General features: G+C 31.8%; 3 protein-coding genes across 5 annotated transcripts; 2 read left to right on the top strand and 1 right to left on the bottom strand.

Annotated features, from left to right (window-relative positions):
• Window positions 1-463: 463 nt before the first annotated feature.
• On the top strand, window positions 464-904 carry LOC140176604 (uncharacterized mitochondrial protein AtMg00820-like). Its single transcript, XM_072208128.1, has one exon. It carries the CDS (start codon window positions 464-466, stop codon window positions 902-904), a length of 441 nt encoding a protein of 146 aa, XP_072064229.1.
• Window positions 905-3,634: 2,730 nt separating this feature from the next.
• Window positions 3,635-6,515, bottom strand: LOC112726658 (transcription factor bHLH30). 3 transcript variants are annotated; one of them, XM_072208638.1, is made up of 3 exons: window positions 5,661-6,466; window positions 4,270-4,767; window positions 3,635-3,967 (listed from the first exon to the last, which is right to left on the bottom strand). In XM_072208638.1, the coding sequence occupies exons 1-2, from the start codon at window positions 5,916-5,918 to the stop codon at window positions 4,294-4,296; spliced, it is 732 nt and encodes a 243-aa protein (XP_072064739.1). In that variant the 5' UTR covers window positions 5,919-6,466; the 3' UTR covers window positions 3,635-3,967; window positions 4,270-4,293. The 3 variants fall into 3 exon arrangements, with proteins under 3 accessions (XP_072064739.1, XP_072064738.1, XP_072064737.1); XM_072208637.1 differs by having other exon boundaries at window positions 3,635-3,962; XM_072208636.1 differs by lacking the exon at window positions 3,635-3,967 and having other exon boundaries at window positions 4,026-4,767; window positions 5,661-6,515.
• A 7,485-nt stretch (window positions 6,516-14,000) lies between these two features.
• LOC140176603 (protein MAIN-LIKE 1-like) lies at window positions 14,001-14,570 on the top strand. The gene is made up of 2 exons (XM_072208127.1): window positions 14,001-14,035; window positions 14,093-14,570. Exons 1-2 carry the CDS (start codon window positions 14,001-14,003, stop codon window positions 14,568-14,570), a joined length of 513 nt encoding a protein of 170 aa, XP_072064228.1.
• The last annotated feature ends 320 nt before the right edge of the window (window positions 14,571-14,890 follow it).

Below are 14,890 nucleotides of genomic sequence, written 5' to 3'. Positions count from 1 at the left end.
TTCTAGAAACATGATTTTTTATGAAATGATCTTGCCCTTAGTCACCAAAAATGTCCAATTTCATACACTCAGCCCAACATTGCGAAACACACCTTCTCAAAAATAAGATTCAGTTAGTCTTCCAGTTGAACCCTCACCTATACCCATTGACCCAACTCCATCTAATTCTTTATTTTCTCCAACAACCTCTCTTTCTTCCTCACTATCGTTTCCTAACCAAGTTGAACCCATGACCACCGAATCACTTTCAACACACACACCCATCTCTCCTTCCGCACTAGACACCAGTCCACCATCACCTTCTCATCCCCCGTCACCTTTTTCACCACCTGAGCAACTCCATTCTCGTTATTCCGACCAGCCTCACCGACCTCCAGCATATCTCTCTGATTACTTGTGTAATTCCTCTCTCATCTCTACAAATCAATCTCCCTCAAAGTGCAAGTATCTTTTATTTTCAGTCATGTCTTTTTCTTCTCTTTCATCTTCACATAAAAAGTTTCTTTTATCTCTATATTCTGACATTGAGCCAAAGTCTTTTAAGGACGCCAATCAACACTCTAATTGGCGTAGTGCTATGAAAGATGAGTTGGATGCTCTTGAGCTGAACAAAACTTGGCGTCTTATTGATTGCCCTGCAGGGGTTAAGCCAGTTGGCTGTAAATGGGTTTATCACATCAAACGTAAGCTTGATGGTTCAGTTGATCGATATAAAGCACGCCTTATGGCTAAAGAGTTCACTCAAACTGAAGGTGTTGATTTCTTGAAAACTTTCTCCCCTGTTGTCAAGTCCGCCACCATCAGATTAGTTTTGCCATTGGCCTCTATGAAACATTGGCCCATACATCAGTTGGATGTCAATAATGCTTTCTTACATGGGATCTTTCTGAGGACGTTTATATGACTCTGCCACCCGAATTTAAATCTCCTCAATCGAATCAATGCTGTAAGCTACTAAAGTCACTGTATGGTTTACGACAATCTGGTCGTATGTAGTATGACAACCTTTCTCATCTTTTGCTATCTCATGGATATCAGCAAACCTCATCTGATTATAGTCTATTTGTTAAATTCATTGGTGATCAAATTTCTATCCTTTTAGTCTATGTTAACGACATTGTTCTCACTAGTAATTCCATTTATGAACTTGCCGCCATTAAGTCTATTTTGCACCAATACTTCCAAATTAAAGACTTGGGCCCATTAAAATATTTTTTGGGTCTTGAGGTTGCTTAATCAATAAAGGAAATTTGTTTATCTCAGAGAAAATATTGTCTTGATCTTTTGGAGGATTCTGGTTTATTAGGTGCTAAACCTGCCTCTGTTTCAATGGATAGTACCACAAGACTATATCAAGACAAAAGTCCCCTACTATCTGGCCCTTTTGTATATCGCTGTTTGGTTGGCCGTCTTATCTATCTCACTACTACTCGACCGGACATCATGTATACCACTCAACAATTAAGTCAATTCATGGCATCTCCTACCGAATCTCATCTTCAAGCTGCCAAGCATGTGTTATGATATCTGAAAACTAGTCCTGGCAAAGGACTTTTCTTTCCAAGGGAATCAGAAATTCAACTTCTCGGCTTCAGTGACTCTGATTGGGCCGGATGTCCTGACACTCGGCGATCTTTAACAGGTTATTGTTTCTTCTTAGGCAGTTTTTTAGTCTCTTGGAAGACCAAGAAACAAACCACTGTTACCCGCTCATCCACGGAAGCAGAATATCGTGCACTTATCAATACAACTTGTGAACTTCAATGGATATTAAATGTGTTACAATTTTTACGCATCTCTCCTATCCGCCCACCAGTTTTATATTGTGATAATCAGAGCGTTCTTCATATTGCTGCTAACCCGGTTTTTCATGAACGGACCAAATATTTAGAGGTTGATTATCACTTGGTTCGACAAAAAGCTCAAGTTGGAGTGATGAAACTTCTCCCAATTCCCTCTTCTGGGCAACTAGCTGACATCTTCACCAAGCCTTTGTCTTCTCAACCCTTCCATCTTAATCTTAATAAGTTTAGTGTTCTTGACATCTTTCATCCTCCAACTTGCGCGGGCGTATTAAACCACTCTTCCACCTTAGCCCATGACAACAATAAAGACGTCTCACGGCCCACAAATTCAGCCCAACAGAATACACAAATTCAATTATAATTTTAGTTTGAGTAAAGTATCGTTTTTGTCCCCAACGTTTGGGGTAAGTCCCAAAGTTGTCCCTAACGTTTCAATCGTCCTATTTAAGTCCCTAACGTTTTAAAATTGATTCAATGTTGTCCTGCCGTTAGGGATCTGTTAACAGAATTGACGGCAGGACAAAATTGAGACGATTTTAAAACGTTAGGGACTTAAATAGGACGAAAACGTTGGGGACAAAAACGATACATAGAAATAAATTTTAATTTTATCCTTCAATAATATCAATTTTTTACTATACACAGTATTCAATTATTTTTTAATCACATCTAAGTAAATTACACTTAATTATATTACTTTCATTCTAAATAATTTTTTTTTAATTTTACTCTTAAAGATTTTTAGTTATCATAAAATATTTGTAGAATGATTAGTATATAAACTTGTAGAAAAGAAAAAATAATATATATATAATAAAATATAAATTATATCTTTTATCTCTAATGTATCAAAATTATTTAAAATTATAAAAAAAGAATTTTATTTAAAATAAAAATAATGTGATTAAGTGTAATTTACTTAAATGTAATTAAAAAATAATTGAATACTATGTACAATAAAAAATTGATATTATTGAAAGACAAAATTGAATTAAAAATTATTTTTATGTATCATTTTTGTCCCCAACGTTTTCGTCCTATTTAAGTCCCTAACGTTTCAAAATTGTTTCAATTTTGTCCCGCCGTCAATTCTGTTAACGGATCTCTAACGGTAGGACAACATTGAGTCAATTTTGAAACGTTAGGGACTTAAATAGGACGATTGAAACGTTAGGGACAACTTTGAGACTTACCCCAAACGTTGGGGACAAAAATAATACTTTACTCTTTTAGTTTTTATCTTATCTTATCTTATCTTTATCTTTATCTTATCTTTATTTGCTTTTATCTTTCATAGGCCAATGCTCTATATATACTTAGTTTTACCTTCATAGTTTATAATTTTTCAATCAATCAACAATCAATAAAATTTCTTCATCTTTTCTTTTCTTTCATTATTCTTTCACAATTTTATTATCTTTGCGTATTCTTTGTGAATATAATAATGAGGGAGAATTTTTTGGGATTTGATTCACATTAAATTTAAAATTAACTTAGTGTAATTAAATGAGAAAATATAATTATAGAAAAAATTAATTGTGTCAATTAAGTTAAGAGAATAATTCACACTCTCTTATAAGTTATAAGCGAGAGTATTATTAATCATATACTTTTGTTTATTATTTATAATGTTTTGGCACCGTAGGATCGCTATATAGCATTATTTTAAAAAAAAACAATTTGAATATAAAATTGCACGCTTTACTTATTCCATTAATTTCTATAATTTCACCAAATTTATAATTAAGATTTTATATATTTTTTTCAATTAAATTTTTATATTACTTTTAATTTTGTAATTAAATCATTTCATTTTCATGTCAAAAACATTAAAATTAACATTTTCGATACAATCACAAATTCACAATCATCCATTCAATTCTATATCTTCCTCCATAATTCTTACTTCTTCTAATTCTAGTGCTAACAGATATCTTATACATAAAGATAGTAATAATGACTCATGTATCATTCTCTATTAAATACATGATGGATAATATGTGAGACATCAGCACAATGTTTCACACATTATGTAAGATATTCATTCCATATACTAGTACTACACTGTCAAGAGATTTTAATGTGAAAATTGAAGGAACTAGCACTACAGCAGAATCATTGCTTGATTAAGACCATTATTCTTCTTTCTCCATCAGCCTACCCTATCAAACAATTAGTTCCAATACGCCTTTAATATATAGTATAAGAAAATTACAGGAGTTTAAGTAGAAAGCATATTATAATTAACAGGTAAACTTATTAACACTTTTCCAAACAAGTCCCAAACAAGATTCAACAATATCATACAAAACATCATATTCTCTAATTGGTTAAAACATCAAATGCTGTGATCACTGATCAGCTACCAACCTAGCTAGCTCAATCTGAAACATGAAACATTGCTATTTCCTCATCATAACCAGATATATAATATAAGCTATGCATATTGGGGACTTAAAATTACCTTAACCAAATAAAAACAAGGTTCTTACAAAAAATCTTCCAAGGATGATGAACTGAATATAGAAATTCTCCTCCTCTTTCTAGACTCTAAGATGTCCTGTGAAACAGAAAATCTATCAAGAACAGACCTAAGAGCTTGGTGAACCGATCCGGCCAGGAACTGCCTATACTCAGCATCTTCAAAGCTCTGTTCTTCACAGCTGATTATCACAAATACATTCTTCATCCTGCCTCCTAACGTCGCGATCTCTGCGCTTATTATCATAAGATGAAGTGCATCAAGTGCTTGTCTTATATCAGATAACAAGCCGGGTTTGTATTCGCAGCATAGAGATGCTCTTATTGAATAAGGGAAGCCATTCAATCCACCTTCTTGTTCTTCAACTCTTAATTCATCATTGTCCTTTGGTATCATTAGGCCTTGACATGCTTGTGCTGCTTTCGTTTTCAGCTCCTTCAGATGTCTAATAACCTCAGCCAGTAATGATGCTTTGTCCATCTGAGTTTCAAAAGAAATTTTCAGATTTTTCATGCTAAGAAAATTGGATCATAGTACTTGGTATGACCAAGTAAGTTTTAAGCAATAAAAGTTGTATGCTAAGTTACAGCTATAACTTTTGCTTGATTAGACATGAAAATAAGATTGATAATCAAAGTATATGAACAACTTGAATGCACTAAAAATGAACATCAAGATTAATCTTCAAGATTAGTGTTCCATTGTTTAAAATGAACATCAATTAAGCCCTTCAATATATATATATATATATATATTGGCATCGATTTGATTCTTAATTGATGGATATTTCATACTATGAAGGATCAAATTATTGTTAAAAATACCTTGAAAGGACTACTAATTTCATATTCTGGATATCTTTGAAAACTTTACTCATTTATCCACCAAATACAAATTGAGATATTGAAAATGAAAATAAGAATACAAATTTAATGCAGAACCTACCCTTTTTTTTAATGCAGTGACTGCCAAATTGCAAATGAATGAACAGTGATCATAGCTATGCTCTCATTAAAAAAGGGGAAAATATTAAACAGTAAATCATTCAGAACTTCAGCAGCCTTTAAGCTATTATTGTGCTTTCAACAAAATGATTTGATGAAAGTCAACAATCACAGCTCACAACTAAACCATTTGGAGACAATAAAAATCATCTCATCAATGCTTTTTTTAGTGTCCAACAATAATTGAACACAAACCAGAACCAATGATAAAACTGTGTATATAACAACCAAAGATAAAACAAAATAAACTGATTAGCTGAACTAGCATTGACTATTTGCAATTAACCATTAAAAAGCAATCATCATCATCATCATCAAAATGATGATATTATTGTAAAAATAAAGGGATTACATTGAAGAAACAGAAACCTTGTTAGCAGCAGGGATGACAGTTCTGAGTGTATCAAGGTGAGCATTGATTCTAGCTCTTCTCCTCCTCTCAGCTTCACTGTGGTTCTTCAAAGCTTCAATGGTTCTCTCAGGGAACACACCCTTGCGCTCTAATTTCACAGGTGCCTCAACCAACTCACCCTTCACCCTATCCAAAACCAGTGAAGAAGATGAAGCATACCCACCTCCAACACCACTACTCCTCTCTGATGAAGCAGCAAAACCTTCCATTTCCATATCCCAAAACCAAACCAAACAAAAGGGTATCTCAAACTCAAAAGTCAGAAGGAAACAAACAAAGAAAAACACAATTAATGTCTATGTATATGAGGTTTTTGGTGAGTTAAACAGCACACAAAAGACAATACCAATCTTGGAATAATAATAAGGTGAAGTTGTTGAAGAAGAAGAAGCAGCAGCAGCAGCTTTATGTTTGGTAGTGGTGTTGTGTTGTTGTGTAATTTCCATAAGGACAAAGAAAAACAAGAAGAAAGAAGAAAACAAAGAGGGAAAGAGCAGTGTTTGTGTTTAGAGACAAAAGTAAAAAGGCTTATGTTTTGTCATGTATGTATGTATGTATGTTGATTGTTGAAGTGTGAAGTGAGTGAGTGAGTGAGTGTGTCAGATTATTCAGATGTATGATTGTGGTGATGATGGATTGAATGATGGATCTGCTGCTATGCTGAGACTAAGAGATCTTCAGAGAGAAAGAGAGAAAAGAGAAAGAGAAAGCAGTGTTAGTGTGTGATTTGTGAAGTACTATTTATGGATTTGCCACATTTGCTGCTGTGGGACTACTCCTACTCTCACTTTTAAAGCACCAAATTCTTGCCTTTTTTTTGTATGTTGATGCTCAAATTGGTATTTAAAAGATTACACATGATTTAATTTAGTTTTTGAAAATTTTAATTTTCTATTTAATCACAAAAGGTGGACTCATATGACTCGCATTAATAATCAAAGAGATTTTTAAAGAAGTCCTAAAGGTAGCGTTTGTTTTGAGGTATTGAGATAGAGATTGGGAGACTGAGATTCGGTATCATGTTTGTTGGTTCAGAGATTGATACTAAAATTTTTGTTTCTGTTATCAAAATTTCAGTATTTCAGTACCTCTAAAAAGTGGGAATACAGAGGACTAAAATTTTTAGAGATAGAGATTGAAACTTTAATAACATTTTATACCTAAAATACTTTCATTTCAATTAATTGATTCCAATTTTACTCTTTATACAAATTAAATTAGAATTTTATTCTTGTTTCAATTTCTATCTCTATCTCTCACTTTGCACCAAACAAAATATTGAGATTTATTTCAATCTCAGTCTCTTAGTCTCAGTCTCTCAGTCTCAATCTTTTCGTCTCTATCTCTCCACCAAACGCTACCTAAAAGAACAGAAAATATTAGGTATATATAATTAAAAGGCTGATTAACACCTTGTCTTATTCTCTTTGAGATTTCTTCCTACAAATTCACATATAAATAATATTCTATGTATTTAAATTCATTTCTTCAAAAATGCTAAATAATATCCTATCATCGTGCATTATCTCAAAAGCCAAAAAGATAGAGTAAAAAACAAATGGGAAAAAAGGCTCAAAATATTCACAAAATTTGGTGGTATGTCCAACAATTGCATAGTAATGTCCAACTTAGTGGTCCATCCATGTATGTTGATATTTAATTTTAATTTTATGTTTCAAAAACTTTACCCTCCATATTTGTAAATTAGCCACATGGTCAATGTATGCGACAGAAACTCAAATCTAGTTTCACATTCATCCAACATCTAAGCCAAAGAAACTTAAGAAAAGTGCCAAAAGTCTTCAAATTTAAACCTCTTGAGTTCTGAGTGCTTAAGATTCACAGTTGGATAATTTTGTCTGAATTAATATACACCCAAATTAACCTTTTTGAAACTGAACAATATTTGTCCACACACACACATTTATAGTGGCACATAACAAAAAATACCCTCAAGAGTGGTAAGATTCATAAAAATACATATTATGAATGAAGACAAATCCTTAATTTAGCACATTTTGAAGGGAATCCTAAGCATGATTGAGCCATTAGCTTTCAATTGCTCAAAGTCTTTAATTAATGCATATAATAAGGGGGTGTTGATTTATTCAATTAAATTATGAAAAAAGTTTAATAAAAAAATATATACTAATCAGATAAAAACATTTAAAATATAAATAATTGAATAAAATAATTATATTGATATAACAAGACCAAATTAGATGTTTGTATAGTATTTTTTATTTCAAAAAAAAATAAAATTAAATCCAAATAAAGATGGTGATTGGGACATTCCAATATAGAAAGTGGATTAGCAGTAATTGGGATTACTTGTAATCTCAAAATTGGTTAAATTAATTACCGCAAATTGCGTTTTGTGGCTCTTCCAAATCTGCAAACGCACACTAGTCTTGAATTTTCTTTTGGAATCATGCACAGTGATTCGTGGGGGAATGTGTTGTGGTCATTTAAATAATTAATTAATTAATTAATTGAGTAATAGAAAGCTTTAAGTCAGGCAAAGCCAATTTTAGATGGGTACCCCTTTAGGCTTAAGAGCCAGCTAATCACTTTTTTATTAAAAGAAATTAAACTAATTAATGCCCTTAGGCCTTAACCAAATCACTTTCATTTGACAATTAGAATTGTGATCCGTTTCCACGTCATTGATGCTGACACAAAAATTAAACACATAGCTTTATTTGAACAAAGCCACTTAGATTCACACAACTTTTTTTTTTTTTTTTTAATTAAATGACCATGAAGGTTCCTATGTGACTCATACTATTTTATAATCCTATTTATGGTGGTCCTCAACTTTCCACTAGGGCAAAACCATGAACTTAATGTTATTTGGTATCGATATACAAATTCTGTTATTAAGAATTTGATTAGTCTAGCTCAATTCAAAAATTATAATTTCATTTGTTAATATGATTTTTTTTTCTGCTCACTTTCGAATCTTTGGTCCCAGATTCTTAACTTGAAATCACTAATGTTACGTTCTTCAGGGTTTGTTATCTGTGCAAATTAATACTTGCTTAATTTGTTTGAATCACATCATGGTTAATGACATGTCATAAACGAAATTATGATCTTGAAAGATGTTTAATTAACTCAACTAATTCAGTATATACTAAGCAATCACTATCACCAATTCAATTAACTAAAACTTTGTAAGTAAAAATAATAACGGTTTTGAATAATGATTTCAATTCTATTAGGTAACTAACAGAGATTTAACTAACAATGAATTAATAAATATTTTTAAATTATATTTTATACTAATTAATTATTATTAATTAGTAATTATTTCAATCTTATTTTTTTAAAAATATAAAATTAATAATTATTAATTATAATTATTTAAAATTAATTTGTTAGGAGTTGTTTACCTATAATTTTTTTTAATAATTTTACTTGTGGATAATTGTATAGGTTATTGGCTTATTGGGACATGGAATAATTGTATTGGTTATTGGCTTAATCCTACCCAAAACAGACATTATCATAAGTTAAGCTACCAATCATTAGAAGGAAGGTATTTCACGTTTTTGAACGTAGTTGGATAACTAAAATAAAAAATATTAAAAAACACAGTGTTCATCATTTTTTTCTATTTTATTTATGTGAAGTTGATCATCATCTTCATACACGCCACTTTTGTACATCGATCGTCTTACGGAATCACCGTAATATTTGATTTATAGTCTACTAAATTATTAATGGGTACAAATATTAATTCACGGTTTCGTTTATTAAACATATAAAATTATAATATAATTAGTTAATAAAATAATAAGTAGTTTACGATTTAATCAAAAGATTATATTCAAATTCTATAAATAATAAAGAATATTTTTATTGATATACATGATAAAAGATATTTAACCAAAAAAATTATATAATAAATCCTTCCCTATAATTTCCATTATAAAATAGATAGATATATGGTAAACCAATTCAAACCTTACGTGTACGTCAGGTTTCTACGTAGAAATTGATCGGCAAAAGAAAGGTTATGTTAGAAAAGTATTGTTATCGGCTCTAAAATATAAGTTTGTGGTGCTAATCACCCCTCTAATCAACGTCTCCTATACGTAATATAATAATTAAGTACATCCCAACTCCAACTTATTTATTTACTAAAAAATGGATGGGCAAAAATTTTATCATCAAGCAAACTCAGAAATTCAAAAATGTTCCATTTTTTTTTTTGGATACCTTAGAGATTTCAAACTTTGAGAAATTCTTTTAGACGGTAGTGATATTGTCTAATGTCTACTCCGAAAAGGGAAAAGTCACACCATTTTTTCCCCTTAAAAATGGAACTAATTATTTTTTTGACCTAAGAAGTATTGGGAAATTTTGGTAAGTCACATTTTATAATGATTTGTCCGTTTGGTCAATATATTTTTGCATGCATAAAGCGAAACTATTCGACTAATCCAATTGAATAAGAAAAAAGTTAGTTAAAAGATTTAAAATTTAAAAACATTTATCATTTTTTTTCTAGTTTTTGACAGTATTTTCTAGTCTAACCGATTAAGGATTAATCCGTCATGGATCTGAATTCTATTTAAGAGTTTATCGCGTAGGTCAAATGGTCTGCTGCATGCACAAGATAAGATTCGAACCCTTAACACTTGTTTAAGCATTTCATTTGACCAACTTAGGATTTGTTTGGGTGAGTTTTTAAGAAAATATCTTTTTCCGAGTTATCTTTTTTTAAAAGATCTTATAAAAGAAGTAAAAGTAATTTTATGTTTGGGTATCTCATGCAAAAAGATCTTTTTATTTATCAATTATGTTATAAAAGTAATTTTTTGTTTATTTATTATATGAAAAACATCTTTTTTTAAGAAAAAAGATCTTTTAAAAAAATATAAATTACAGCTTCTCAAAAACGATGTTTATTTTTTATTTTTTTAGTACTTTTACTTTTATAATTTTCGTAATTCTGCTGTTGCTGTGATGTTAGTTTTGTTCATATGTTGTTCGTACTGTTCATGCTGCTATTATGAATGTTATTTCTTGTTCATATCCAATTGCAGTTTGTTTTAATTCATATGAACTGTCCTGCTTACTGTTTATTTTTTTTTTTTTTTTTTAAAAGATCTTATAAAAGAAGTAAAAGTAATTTTATGTTTGGGTATCTCATGCAAAAAGATCTTTTTATCTATCAATTATGTTTGGATATAACAATATAAAAGTACTTTTTTGTTTATTTATTATATGAAAAATATCTTTTTTTAAGAAAAAAGATCTTTTAAAAAAAATGTAAATTACAGCTTCTCAAAAAATGATGTTTATTTTTTATTTTTTTAGTACTTTTACTTTTACTATTAGATATTTTCTAAACATGCTAACAAATAAACCAAACAAACACTTTTTAACATCTATCATTTTTAACAGACCTGTGTGACAGAAGCAAAGCCCGTTGATCCAAATACTTTATATGAGGCCCAACATATTTCCTCATTTTTGGCATTCGGCCCAATAGAGGTAGCCATTTATGTGTGTTTTCAACATTGCACAGCCAGTTTCTTATCAATTCTTACCTTGCCCACGAGCTTCACTGTATAGGCCCAAGCAATGTAGCATTGGATGTGGAGAGAGACAGAGAGATATTCATTTCCCAGACCCATAAAAGGGAGGCATTTGATACGCATAACTTGGGTTGGTCGAGTGGTTAGCTCACTCGTCCGCTTAAGCAAGTGTCGGGGGTTCGAATCCCGTCTTATACATGCAGCAACTCATTGGCCAGCGGCAGACCCTTAAATGGAGCTTAGATCCGCGACGGATTAGTCCTTGACCTGTCGGGTTGGGGGATATCATGGGAAACCAAAAAAAAAAAATGTCCCCAAAAAATTATTAAAAAAATAAAAGGCGAAGAAAAATAAGACTTTACCTCTCATTATAGATTAGGTGAATTGGGGTGCACCTCTGAGAACAAAAGAAAGATTACACTTTTTTATTCATGACACTTTCGGCTTTGCCTATTATTTCAGATTGTGTAATCTTGTGAGTACAAAACATGGCACAATTTTATTCACAACTGAGTCTACTTTTTTTATTTTTTAGTTTTTTACTAAATTGATAACATAGAATAATAGAATACATCAGGTACAAAAAGTCCTGAATAAAAACAAAAGAGACAGCAGAATTTTTAGCCAACTTGTAACATTATTTCGGGGCAGAATATTTTATTTGATAACTGCTGAGTGAGTGAATTATTTAATAATCCATAATCAAATTTTTTATGAATAATTAATAATTAATAATCATAACAATAATGCAGATACTAAAAATTACAATAAGTTGTATTATATACTAGTATATGTATCTCTGCAATGAACGGAAATATTGATTTTTTTATTTATATCTAAGATTTATTTAATAAAAAATATTATTCGATATATTTAAGTTTATATTTTTCTTTATTTATGCAAATACTAAATAAAAGTATAAAATAAAAATTTTCACAAAATAATTAGTTTAATTAAAGAAAAAAAAAACATGCAATAAACTAATGTCTTAAGTTTTATGAAAAAAAGTAGATACATGTTTTTTTTCGTAAATATCAAAAGCTTTGGTTTATATCTATAACATTAATTATTGTATATTTATAGACTATATATTTAATCTTGTATCAAATAAAATTTAAATATTATTTATATTAAATTTTTTATCCAACTACAACAAAAAAAATACAATTAACAATAAAGAGATATCAATTAATTAAACACAATATATATATATATATATATATATATATATATATATATATATATATATTGTATTATTATACATTCTTCTTCATTAATATTAAAAAAATCTTTCACTTTGTACAAAAAGTTATGATTAAATTACGGTAATCTTCATAAATCATTATTAAACGTATAAACTTGTATGCTAATTAATTGTGTCTAATAAAAAATTAGACTAATTAATTGTCATTTTAAAAATGTATAATAAAATAAATAATTTTAATTATGTATGATTTGTGAAAACTTTAATTAATATATGTTATTTTTTAAATAATAAAGCATACAAGCAAATAATAATATAATAATAATAATAATTATTATGGAGAACATCATGATTACGTAAAGTATTATCAATTATAATTATGAATTTATTTAGGGTAAAAAACTCAAATGAGCCAAGGGGAGCTCATTTTTATCCAAATCTGCCAAATCAAATTTTGATACATCAATCCACCAGAACACATTTTTATATAATTCGAATCAAAACTCAAAAGGATTCGAATTAAGTTTGCACATAATTCGAATTGATTCAATTCGAATTACTCCCAAGGACTCTTCCCACGTAGTTCGAATCAATTAGATTCGAATTAGGCATGCAAGGTTCGAATTATATCAATTCGAATTACATAGACCACGTGGCTTAGGGCAGTTCGAATCGAGTTGATTCGAATTACACTCATCTTGCAACTCAAAGTAATTCGAAATGTATCAATTCGAATTACACACATTTCGTCCCAATAGGTAATTCGAACCTTATTGATTCGAATTACAAGTGAATTCCCTATAAAAGGAGTTCGAACCTAGTTCATTCGAATCAGTTTTCCAAACTGAGACCCCACAAAATTTCAGAGAAAGCGACCCAAAACCTGCTCGAGAAAGTCTGCAGCGGCATACTTAGGCGATGGGGGATGATCCGGGAAGGTTGTAACGACTGGATGGAGTCGCTCATATAGTCGGGATGATCAACAACGAGGTTAGCGGTTTACTATGGTGGTTTATTATATTTGTATATGTTAGTGGTATTGTAAATCGGTATTTAAAGTGGTTTATGATAGTGGTTTTAAAGGCGGTTTTATTTGTGGTTTATGTCAGTGGTTTTGGTTTGTTGTTGTCCATGCGGTTTATGTAAGTGGATTTGGCCGTGGTTTTTGTAAGTGGATTTGGCCGTGGTTTTCGTAAGTGGATTTGCCCGTGGTTTAATGAGTGGTTTAATGAGTGGTTTTGCCCGTAATTTTATTAAGTGGATTTGCATGTGGTTCTTTTTCTAATATTGTGGATCCGGTTTGAGTGTGCGGTTTTGATTGCGGTTTTGCTAGCGGTTCAGTAGAATTTACATCATCCTGTTGAATTTAGATGCGGTCTATGTTAGCAAGTTTTATTTGCAATACTCGTTGTGGACTGAATTATCTCCCGTTGCATTTATTTTGGTTACTTGGTTACGTCGTGAATTTTATCAGTTAGTGGTATTGTCAGTCGTTCTAATTATGCGGTTCATTTAATGTGCAGCCCCGGCGTTGCATATCGAGCATGCGGCGGCAGCAGGGTATGCGACTTGATGAGAGGTACGTTCCGTACTTGCAGATGGCCGGACTATACCATCTTGCGAGACTGAACGACAGATGGTTTAGACTAGACGAGTCCCTTGTGAGTGCCTTCGTGGAGCGGTGGCATCCGGAGACGCACACGTTCTACATGCCGTTCGGAGAGTGCACCATCACACTTCAGGACGTCGCGTATCAGTTGGGCTTGCCGGTAGATGGACGTTACGTCAGTGGTTGCCTGACAGACTTCCACGTATACATAGAGGGTGGCAGGCCAGCTTGGCAGTGGTTCCATGAGTTGCTCGGTGTGTTACCTCCCGCGAACCAGATACAGAAGTTTGCAGTGAACTGCACCTGGTTCCAGAAGACCTTTGAAGAGTGCCCCGAGGGGGCAGATGAGAAGACGGTCAGGCGCTTTGCCCGTGTGTACATCATGATGCTGTTGGGCACCCAGCTGTTTGCCGACAAGTCCGGCAATCGTATTCACATCAGGTGGTTACCGTTTGTGGCTTGGCTAGAGAAGATGGGTGGCTATAGCTGGGGTCGGCGGCACTAGCATGGTTGTATCGGTGCATGTGCCGAGTGGCCAACAGACATGTCGTGAAGTTAGCTGGTCCGTTACAGTTACTTCAGTCTTGGATCTTCTGGCGGTTTCCTGGTTTTAGGTCTGCTGGCTATGATGCGTTTAGCTGGCCCCTTGCCTCTAGGTACCACTATCTTATTGTACTAGTTATCCTTATTATATGTTTTTTCAATTTCGCATGCAAATTTATACCTCTTAGAATCATTCATGAATGCAATACTATGTTTAATTTCCCATTCAGGTGGTCAGGATACAATCCTGGGATTAGCGAGAAGGGACCTCGGGTGCAGATG

Source organism: Arachis hypogaea, chromosome 12 (assembly GCF_003086295.3).
Source record: "Arachis hypogaea cultivar Tifrunner chromosome 12, arahy.Tifrunner.gnm2.J5K5, whole genome shotgun sequence".
Lineage (NCBI taxonomy): Eukaryota > Viridiplantae > Streptophyta > Magnoliopsida > Fabales > Fabaceae > Arachis > Arachis hypogaea.
Note: the sequence above shows the minus strand (reverse complement) of the source record. Positions and strands in the feature narration are given on the sequence as shown.

What these genes read in the sequence shown, in the direction of transcription:
- LOC140176604 (XM_072208128.1), top strand. Translation starts at nt 464, where the DNA reads ATGTCTTTTTCTTCTCTTTCATCTTCACATAAAAAGTTTCTTTTATCT.
- LOC112726658 (XM_072208636.1), bottom strand. Translation starts at nt 5,918, where the DNA reads ATGGAAATGGAAGGTTTTGCTGCTTCATCAGAGAGGAGTAGTGGTGTT. An exon ending in TCATCCCTGCTGCTAACAAG is followed by an intron (nt 4,768 to 5,660) that starts GTTTCTGTTTCT and finishes TTTGAAACTCAG; the next exon opens with ATGGACAAAGCATCATTACT.
- LOC140176603 (XM_072208127.1), top strand. Translation starts at nt 14,001, where the DNA reads ATGCGGCGGCAGCAGGGTATGCGACTTGATGAGAG. An exon ending in GGTATGCGACTTGATGAGAG is followed by an intron (nt 14,036 to 14,092) that starts GTACGTTCCGTA and finishes ACTGAACGACAG; the next exon opens with ATGGTTTAGACTAGACGAGT.